This window comes from Garra rufa, chromosome 25, assembly GCF_049309525.1.
Source record: "Garra rufa chromosome 25, GarRuf1.0, whole genome shotgun sequence".
Lineage (NCBI taxonomy): Eukaryota > Metazoa > Chordata > Actinopteri > Cypriniformes > Cyprinidae > Garra > Garra rufa.
The window spans coordinates 10,815,088-10,825,703 of record NC_133385.1 but is presented as its reverse complement, the minus strand read 5'-3'; the positions used below and the strand labels follow the sequence as shown (position 1 = coordinate 10,825,703).

Here is a 10,616-nt window from a genome sequence, read left to right as displayed (position 1 = left end):
CACATAATGTTGATCAGCCACACCATGAAGTTATGGTAAAAAGCAGTTGAAGCTAGACTGAGAGGAGAGGTGATGATCTGTGAGCAGCAGTGTGGGTTCATGCCAGGAAAGAGCACCACGGATGCAATGTTTGCTTTGAGAGCATTGTTGGAGAAATATAGAGAAGGCTAGAAAAAGTTGATTTGCATGTTTGTGGATTTAAAAAATAGCTTATGAGAGGGTGCAGAGAGTAGAGTTTTGGTACTGTATGAGGAAGTCAGGAGTGGCAAAGAAGTACGTAAGAGAGGTGCAGGATATGTATGAGTGGATGAGTTTAAATACTTGAGGTCAGTTGTCCAAAAATGTGGTAGAAAGTGTGGTAGAAAAGTAATGAAGATAGTGCAAGCAGGGTGGAATGGATGGAGAGTGATTTGCGATAGAAGGGTACCTGCAAGAGTGTAAGGGAAAGTTTACAAGACGGTAGTGAGACCAGTAATGTTGTATGGCTTGGTGGTGGCACTGACAAAAAGACAGAAGGAGTTGGAGATGACGAGGTTGAAGATGCTGTGATTTTCTCCGAGAGTGACAAGGATGGACAGGATCAAAAATTAGCATATTAAAGAGACAGTGCAAATAGGACCGTCGTAGACAAAGTTTGTAGGCCAGACTAATATGGTTTGGGCATGTGCAGAGGAGGGATGCGGGGTATGTCAGGAGAAGAGGGTTGAGGATGAGACCACTAGGCAGGAGAAGAGGAAGATCAAAAAGGAGGTTCATGGATGTAGTGATGGAGGACATGCAGGTGGTTGGTGTGACAAGAGTGGACAGTGGACAGAGAAAAATGGAGATGGATGATCCGCTGTGGTAACTCCTAATCGGGAGAAGCCAAAAGTGAAAGAAGTAGATCAAGATATAACACCCAAAATTACTTTTTGTTATATATATTTTTAATAAAGAAACATTATTTATACAATCGATTATTTTACAGTTAAAAATTGTCACAATTACAAAGTCATCACTTCACTTCAGAGTCTGAGTCAATGTCTTTATGCTCATGTTTTAAGATTTTATGCAGTTTCTGTGTTCTTTTGGGTCCTGAATGTTCAACAGACTTAGAAATGGGCCACACAGACCCGAATCCTGAGTGGTGAGACTTTTGAGCATGATGAGCTAAAATCTGAACTGCTTTCTGCTCCTTTTGATCTGAATGAACTGTAAGCAGAACTTCCCATAGACATCATTCCCAGCCTCTCATCTCCACTTACTTGAAGAAAAAGAAAAAAATAGAAACAGAACATTTCAATTCACACCGTGTTTTCTAAAAATGATGTACCCTATTGCAAATTACCACTACTAAAGATCTTGTATTTATTTTCCACCAGATAATGCTTTATTAATATCAAGGTCAAATTATATTGGCATAAAAATAAAAAATAAATTTGTGTAAAACTGAGACAATGGAATTAGATTATCTCCACAACATGTCAAACAATGTTTATTACCACTCAAACGTTTTTTTTTAAATCAAAGATTTTTAGTGTAGTAAAATTTTGAAAGATTTTTGCTATTTAAAATCATTCTAATATTCTGATTTGCTGTTTAAAAAACATTTATAAAAATATTTTGATAACACTTTCTATAAAGCCTGTATCTATAGTGCATTATAAGGGTATTCTTAAGGCATTATAATAAATGCATTGTGCATTATAAAAAAACCTTAGAATATGTTGCATCATCTCATGAGTATTTATAAGAACAGTTTTAATATCATTTTTTACTTATTTGTGGTTATAGCTTTTAAGAATATGATTATTTATAACACAATGATGTGTTGAAAGTGCCAACTGCCAAATAAAAAACAAAAGATGCTCACTCAGTGATAGTGTCTCCATGCTGTTATGTATTTTTTGAACACTGTACTCATATCTTCTTGTGTGAGATGAATCTCTGGAACGTGATGACTTGATGTCTTTTGATTTTGATCTGAATGTTCCGTAAGCAGAACTTCCCAGAGACGATGTGTTAGACTCATTTGCATTTAAAGTGATACACACCAAAACAACTTTTTTTTTTTTTTGACACGCCCCAAAAATTACATTTTCCAGATGTTATACTAAATGATATGCGGGGTATTTTGACTTGAAACGTCACAGACACAATCTGAGGACATCCTAGACAAATATTGCATCTTGTAAAAAGGGACATAATAGGTGCCCATTACGATAAATTGTTGTCATGATCCTGGCTCTGTCGGGGATTCTGTGCATGTGTGTGTCTGTTTATGTTTGTGTCTGACAGCGCGCCATGTGCTCTGTGTCTGTGTAACGGAGGCCAGCCAGTAGGTGCTGTGCAGGTAAACCTCACTCCCCGATCTCAAGAGACACACTAGTGACCAACGCTAGGGGTTGCAGCCTTTAGCCTCCTTGTTAGTGCATCCGCCTCCTGTGCCGGAGACCCGGGTTCGAGACCCTCTCGGAGCGAGTTCGAGTAGGACCCGGGTGGGAGGGGTTACATCTGCGTCACTCTTCCAGCCCCTCTGGGCTTTCCTATCACCTGTTTCGCATTTCTTATCCACTGCCACACCTCATCAAGTGCCAGCTCTGACTACAAGGGGGATGCGGAGGCTGTTCTCAGGTTTTTTTTTTTTTTTTTTGTGACTCTTTTTTGAGGAGCACAAGGAGGACATTTTTTCCTTTTGGACTCCTTCTATTTGTCTATTTAGTTTGACCTTAGTTCAATAAAGTCTTTTGTTAACCCGCACCTGAGTCTTCTATGTGAGTCATGACAGTAGGTTTTTGTATAAAATATAAATAAATGAGATTTGTGCCTTATGTATGTTTTATAAAATGTAATGTGTATACTCTGGGTATAATTAGAAAGTGCCAAACAAAAGACACTCACTCAGCGGTGGTGTGAGTTCCATGCTGTTCAATATTTTCAGGACCTCTGACTTGAATATGCTTATGAGAGATGAATCTTTGGAATGGGAAGACCCAAACATTGACCTGATATCTGCTTCAGAAGATGAACCGTAGCCAGAACTTGCCAGAGAGCATGAATCAGATCCTTCAGCACCACTGACTGTAATAATAAAAGAGCAGAGAGCAGATGATTAGTAGAAAGCTGACATTACATTTATGCATTTTGTAGGAACACAAAGATGTTTTATTCTCATTCAGAGAATTAAAGACTTAAAACAATGTTACACCGGACACAGATAATGTGCCTTAAGATCCATTCAGATGATGAACCTTCATTTACCACAGCACTTTACTATGTTGGTCTTTTCTTTCCTTTTCTAGTAAAGCTAAACAGTTACTTGAATGAAAGACCATCTGAGAAAATCTAAGGTTATGTTCGAAGCTTAATCTTAATACATCAGTATAGTGATGGACACTATGAGAATTATCAGTCTTTTTTACCAACGTCTAAAAAGCTATAAAAAAAAAAAAAAAAATAATGACAAAAACAGTTGAGATATTCATACAGTTTTGTGATTTCACTCACTTATCTGTGATCTGACGTCATCTATCCATGGTGGAATTTGCTCTTCTGATTTTATGTTTCTATCAATTCCCTGTATTTTAATAGGGCTGCTCTTCCTCCTAATAGGGCAGTGGTTCTGTGCCACTGTCTCCTCAATCTTCTCCAGCAGCTCCTTGATCTGAGTGTGGTCACTCCTGTTCTGATTGTTGAGAACATGATACCTGTTCCCACATTTGTCCAGCAGCCACTGGAGATCCTGCCCTTCACTCTCAATGTGCTGCTCTATAGATGTGTCTAACAGAGAGTCTCCATGAGTGAACAGCACTATAGTGTGACTCCAGACTCTCTCACCAAGAAGATTCAGATGACTCTGCAATGCTTTTCTCTCATTTTCTTTAAATCTAGTGTCCACACGTATGATCAGTAGTAGAGCGTGTGGTCCTGGAGGACACAGAGACACACTGAGCAGAATCTCCTGTTTCAGTAACTCAGGACTCTGCTCTACAGTGTAATTACTCCACCATCCTGGAGCTTCAATGACAGTGATGTGTCTGTCTGCTACTTCTCCATGTCTCCTCACACACTGAGCAGATCTCTTTAAATCAAACTCCTCTTTGCCAAGGATGGTGTTTCCTGCTGAACTCTTACCAGAAAGTGTATAGCCCATTATTATAATCCTCAACTCTGAGAGATGTTGGACATCACCTGAAACAAATACACACTTATCTAAAATTATATTGTATTGAGAATCTGTAAGTACCTGATTAATTATAGATTTAATAAAATCAGGGTGATCTGGACACTGATGTGATGCTGGTGTGTATTATAAATGATGTACATGAAACAAGTGTAATGTTGTCATTACCATTATGTAGAAGAGTGGCACTTGTGCTTAGGCTACAATTAAAATTAAGTTTTAACAATTAAATACATTTTTGACTATACATGTAAGACCAGTATTACAACTGAAAAAGCATTGAATAATAAAATAGACAAGAAGTTGGAATCTGATCACATCCGTATTCCTTTTACCATCACATATCAGCCCAGAAGTGCATTTAGTTTTAAAGAAAAACATTTTAAACAAATTCAGGAACAAATGAGAAAGTAATTGAGATCTATCAGTCTGGAAAAGGTTATAAAGTGATTTCTAAAGCTTTGGGACACCAGCGAACCACAGTGAGAGCTATTATCCACAAATGGTGAAAACATGGAATAGTGCGGAACCTTCCCAGAAGTGGCCGGACGACCAAAATTACCTCAAGAGCGCAGCGACGACTCATCCAAGAGGTCACAAAAGACCCCACAACAACATTTAAAGAACTGCAGGCCTCTCTTGCCTCAGTTAAGGTCAGTGTTCTTGACTTCACTATAAGAAATAGACTGGGCAAAGATGGCCTGCATGACAGAGTTGCAAGACGAAAACCGCTGCTGAGCAAAAAGAACATAAAGGCTCGTCTCAGTTTTGCCAGAAAACATCTAGAAGATCCCCAAGACTTTTGGGAAAATACTCACTGGACTGACGAGACGAAAGTTGAACTTTTTGGAAGGTGTGTGTCCCATTACATCTGGCGTAAAAGTAACACAGCATTTCAGAAAAAGAAAATCATACCAACAGTAAAATATGGTGGTGCTAGTGTGATGGTCTGGGGCTGTTTTGATGCTTCTGGAGCTATAAGACTTGCTGTGATAAATGGAACCATGAATTCTGCTGTCTACCAAAAAATCCTGAAGGACAATGTCCGGCCATCTGTTTGTGACCTCAAGCTGAAGCGAACTTGGGTTCTGCAGGAGGACAATGATCCAAAACACACCAGCAAATCCACCTCTGAATGGCTGAAGAAAAACAAAACGTAGACTTCGGAGTTTCCAAGTCAAAGTCCTGACCTGAATCCTTACAACAATTACAACAATTCTGCCAAGATGAGTGGACCAAAATTCCTGCACAGCGCTGTAACAGACTCATTGCAAGTTATCATAAACGCTTGATTGCAGCTGTTGCTGCTAAGGGTGGCCCAAACAGTTATTAAGTTTAGGGTGGAAAATACTTTTCCACACAGGGCCATATGGGTTTGGATTTTGTTTCCCTGCATAATAAAAAACTTCATTCAAAAACGGCATGTTGTGTTTCCTTGTGTTATCTTTGATTAATATTAAAATTTTTGTTTGATGATCTGAAACATTAAAGTGTGACAAATATGCAAAAAAAAAAATTAAATCAGGAAGGGGGCCAACACTTTTTCACACCACTGTATATATAGTATCTTCTTTTTTTGGCTGTTTTTGTGACTCTAGTTTCAGTAAATTTTCACTCACTCATCTGAGATCTGATGTCATCTCTCTGTTTTTGCATCCTCTTCATTCGTTCTTCTGCTCTCTCTTCCTCTGCTCTTCTTCTCTCTTTAATCTCCTGTAAAATCGTTCTGTCTATTTCAAAATGGCAGCCGTTGTTTTGCACCACTGTCTCCTCAATCTTCTCCAGCAGCTCCTTGATCTGAGTGTGGTCACTCCTGTTCTGATTGTTGAGAACATGATACCTGTTCCCACATTTGTCCAGCAGCCACTGGAGATCCTGCCCTTCACTCTCAATGTGCTGCTCTATAGATGTGTATAACAGAGAGTCTCCACAGGTGAACAGCACTATAGTGTGACTCCAGACTCTCTCACCGAGAAGATCCAGATGTCCTTGTACTGCTTTTCTGTGAATCTCTTTAAATCTAGTGTCCACACGTATGATCAGTAGTACAGCATGTGGTCCTGGAGAACACAGAGACATACTGAGCAAAATCTCCTGTTTTAGTAACTCAGAGCTGACCTCTACACTGTAATTCATCCACCACCCTGGAGCTTCAATGACAGTGATATGTCTGTCTGCTACTTCTCCATGTCTCCTCACACACTGAGCAGACCTCTTCAAGTTAAACTCCTCTCTGCCCAAGATGATGTTTCCTGCTGAACTCTTACCAGCAGCTCTATGACCCATTAACACAATCCTCAGCTCTGAGAGATGTTGGCCATCACCTGCAACAAACAGGGAACAAAACACACTGATCCAAAATCATATTGAACTGAGACAATGTAAATGTCTGCACCATTTAAATGTATTAAAATAAGTAAGTAATAATATACAGTCAATATCACATATAAGCCTACAAGGTGAATACTGATGTGATGCGGAGCCTGTATTATTCACATGAGAGTCACTGAAGGCTGGCATTTGTTAGAGTTTGTTTAGCAGTCTTCTATATTTGGAAAATTTTTAAAACTATATCTTTACCGGTATCATTATAGTTATCTTCCTTGGTATGAATGATCCTTTAAACTTTCTCTTGTGAGTGTTTAGTTCTGTTTACACAACACAAACTACAGTGATTAATAGTTGCATTATGTCGATTGGGTATACATTTCAGGTAGGGGTATTTAACAACTTTGTTTACTTTGTTACACATTATTAGGTTTTATGGGAGCCAGGCACTAACAGATAATTAATAAAATTAAATTCAATTTTCAGTGTTAACCTCATCCAATGAAATATTCTGGCCAATGTGTCCCAGGGGTATTCAAACTCGGTTCTGAAGGGCTGGTGATCTGCAGAATTTAGCTCTGACTTGCCTCAACATCCCTGCCTGGAGGTTTCTAGTATGCCTAATAAGACTTTCATTAGCTGGTTCAGGTGTGTTTAATTAGGGTTGGAGCTAAACTCTGCATGACAGCGGCTCTCCAGGACCAAGGACTCATCCATATGAAGCCAGAGCTTTCCCTATCCAATCTTTTATTACCCTTGTTCTACAAAAAAAACCTGGACACCCCTGCTCTATCCCAAATGAGTTCCCCACCCCTGCTTTAGAGAACTGACAGTCTCCAGTAAACTGATCAGAATGAATGCAGCTTTAACTGTATAGAACAAAATGAAGGTGAAAGCAGCAAGTAAACATTTTGTCATATAAAATGGATTTTAAGAAAAAAAAAAGTTAATTTTAGACTCACTCATCTGAGATCTGATGTCCTCTCTCTGTATTTTCATCCTCTTCATTCGTTCTTCTGCTCTCTCTTCCTCTGCTCTTCTTTTCTCTTTAATCTCCTGTAAAATTTTTCTGTCTATTTCAAAATAGCAGTCGTTGTTTTGTGCCACTGTCTCCTCAATCTTCTCCAGCAGCTCCTTGATCTGAGTGTGGTCACTCCTGTTCTGATTGTTGAGAACATGATACCTGTTCCCACATTTGTCCAGCAGCCACTGGAGATCCTGCCCTTCACTCTCAATGTGCTGCTCTATAGATGTGTCGAACAGAGAGTCTCCATGAGTGAACAGGACTATAGTGTGACTCCAGACTCTCTCACCGAGAAGATCCAGATACCCCTGCAATGCTTTTCTCTGAATTTCTTTAAATATTTTATCCACAGGTATGATCAGTAGTACAGCATGTGGTCCTGGAGGACACAGAGACACACTGAGCAAAATCTCCTGTTTCAGTAACTCACGGCTGATCTCTGCAGTATAATTCCTCCACCATCCTGGAGCTTCAATGACAGTGATGTGTCTGTCTGCTACTTCTCCATGTCTCCTGACACACTGAGCAGATGTCTTCAGGTCAAACTCCTCTCTGTCCAGGATGCTGTTTCCTGTTGAACTCTTCCCAGCAGCTCTAAACCCCATTAACACAATCCTCAGCTCTGAGAGATGTTGGGGACCACCTGCAACAAACAGAGAAAAAAAACATGCTTATTCAGAATGGTACTGAACTAGGAATTTGTGAATAATGTTAATTATTGTTGTGGCGCATTGACTTAGGACACACTCAAGGACAGATCAAAAAAGAAATACCACAGGTGTCAATTTAAAAGTAGGGCTGCTGCCAGGAAACCCATTAGATAGCAGTGCCTTTCTAAGAGTCATATGCTTACATACACGTCATACATGCAGGATTTAAAATTGTTCACTTTGATAGTTTGCTCAAGCATGTTGCCAAATGTGTGTGTTCAACATACATTGCCTATATCAAAAAAGTTAGGAATATATGTTTTCAGCTAGCTTTAAAAATTTGCCTGAGAATACTTAAAAATATACAGTAGGCCTAACTACTTTGTTGTGGATCCTCCTGCCCAAATTCCTCTCTGAATAGTGGTATTATGGAGATAAAATTATTTAAATCATAAGAATGGATGCTTTTCTGTAAAATAGTTGACCAAACAATGACCAAAAGAATGCTTATGAACTAAATGAGTTCATTTGCATTGTTTATAAAACAAACATATCATTTATGAATGAGGTTCAGCTCCCAAATCACAGTAAATTAAGAACTTTTCTTTAGGAATTATGGAAAGAAAATTGATTTGATTTTATTGATCTGCACTTAAAACAAGAAAACAGCTTAAGTTACACAAATGAAGCAGAAATAAATAGTAAAATGCTGTAAAATATATATTTTTTCATTAATTGTAATTTTAATGTAATTTTTAATTAATACTGTGCATCTGTTCATCTAAATCAATGAATAAGTCTCTCTTTTGCACAAAGAGACAGGAAAGGAGACTAATTATACATCAGTAACACCAGACAAATAACAGAAACATCAGACAAAAGAAGAAACAAACTATTATTAGTAATAATGACATAGATCTGGGCTAATAATGCATTTAAAAAATAATATAATTTCTATTTTTTTATTAACTCTCCCATTCAGTGGAGATTGTAAGTCTGTCACAAATTCGATTGTCTTTTTTTTCTCATCTGAGCTGGGCCTGCTTGTTTATTTTTAGTATAAAAAGTTATATTTTTGGCAAATGTAAAAGCCTTTCATGCCAAAAATTAAATGAATCAGTCTCAAGTTGAAGGAAAAGTAAATTCATTCTGAAATATCTTTAAGTAAGATGGAGCAGAATAAAGTTCCCTTTCTACTGCTATGTTTATGAAAAGTCATTTGTACTTATTAGTATGGTTGAATTTTGTGGGGATAAATGCTATTACTTCAACTAAATTGGTAAAAATGTGCATCTTAACAATGTAATTTAAATTTACTGAAATGGAATGCTTCGTAATGACAAATAAAGTACAGAAGCATAGTTACAGAAAGAGATATCTGAAAGACAATTATATTCGACAATATTTAAACCTGAAAGCATATAGCAACAGTTATAATTCAGAGAATTATTCCACCCAGCATTAGGTTGTGATGACTTTGAGGTTTACAGTTTTGTTCACAATTACTTATTTAAAGGGGGACATTCCAGTCTCCTTCTGTTTTTATACTGAACTAAATACCACTATTTGAGCAATCGCTATCAGGACTTAAAAAAAAAAAAAAATCTTGTGTTTAGAAAAGGAAAGAAATGTTTATGCTTCAGAACAACACAGGAGTAAATAAAGAGAATTTTCATTTTTGGGTGAACCGCATGTTAAAGAAAAATATAGAAAGACAATATCGAAAGGAAGACACTGTCAAAGACACTGCTCCGATGCTCACCTTTAGATAATAAGGTCATCCTCAACCTCTAAACATAACGCACAATCCAATAATACCGTAACAAACGCACAATGCAGGCTTGACTGTGTGTTTCAAACTGCAGCTGGTTTGGCCACAGTCCTCGACTTGGATGTCACCTTTGAAAACTATAAGCTATTATTTAATAAAAATTTGCCAATGTGCAATAAGGGGAACCATCATGAATTGAGCTCTTATCTATAAAATTAAAATAATGATGGATTACTTTAACAGATCAGGACGTAAAACATAACATAGATTACAAAACACACAGATCTTATAAATCCACTCTCGTGTGCCCGTGCACACCTAAGGAAAACCCATTTGCTTATTATCATTGTTTAGTGGTCATTAGTACCAGCAAACAACTGATTAGCTACGTTTACTTTCATCAGTAGATATAATTATTGACTACTCATTGACGATTTATGAAAAACAAGCACATTTTTTAATAATCAGATCTAAAAGCTTGCCTTTAACAATCTGAAAGTGAAAGTAGTAAGAGTATCTCACAGAAACAGTCAACAATGTTTAGTTTCATAACGGTTTGAATGAAACATTTACCTATGTCCATTTTGCTTCACAGCTTAGCAAATATAGTTCCACCATCAGTGTTTACATGCAAATGTTGCAATGCTTTCTAAGTGTTTTGAACTGGACTCACTTCCTGCC

The 10,616-nt window shown here is 37.7% G+C and overlaps 2 protein-coding genes across 2 annotated transcripts; both read right to left on the bottom strand.

Annotated features, from left to right (window-relative positions):
• Positions 1-2,797: 2,797 nt before the first annotated feature.
• On the bottom strand, positions 2,798-5,561 carry LOC141301904 (GTPase IMAP family member 9-like). Its single transcript, XM_073832099.1, has 2 exons — positions 3,487-5,561; positions 2,798-3,060 (listed from the first exon to the last, which is right to left on the bottom strand). Exons 1-2 carry the CDS (start codon positions 4,130-4,132, stop codon positions 2,852-2,854), a joined length of 855 nt encoding a protein of 284 aa, XP_073688200.1. The 5' UTR covers positions 4,133-5,561; the 3' UTR covers positions 2,798-2,851.
• A 5-nt stretch (positions 5,562-5,566) lies between these two features.
• On the bottom strand, positions 5,567-8,242 carry LOC141301902 (GTPase IMAP family member 8-like). The gene is made up of 2 exons (XM_073832097.1): positions 7,453-8,242; positions 5,567-6,486 (listed from the first exon to the last, which is right to left on the bottom strand). The coding sequence occupies exons 1-2, from the start codon at positions 8,117-8,119 to the stop codon at positions 5,774-5,776; spliced, it is 1,380 nt and encodes a 459-aa protein (XP_073688198.1). The 5' UTR covers positions 8,120-8,242; the 3' UTR covers positions 5,567-5,773.
• Between the last annotated feature and the right edge of the window lie 2,374 nt (positions 8,243-10,616).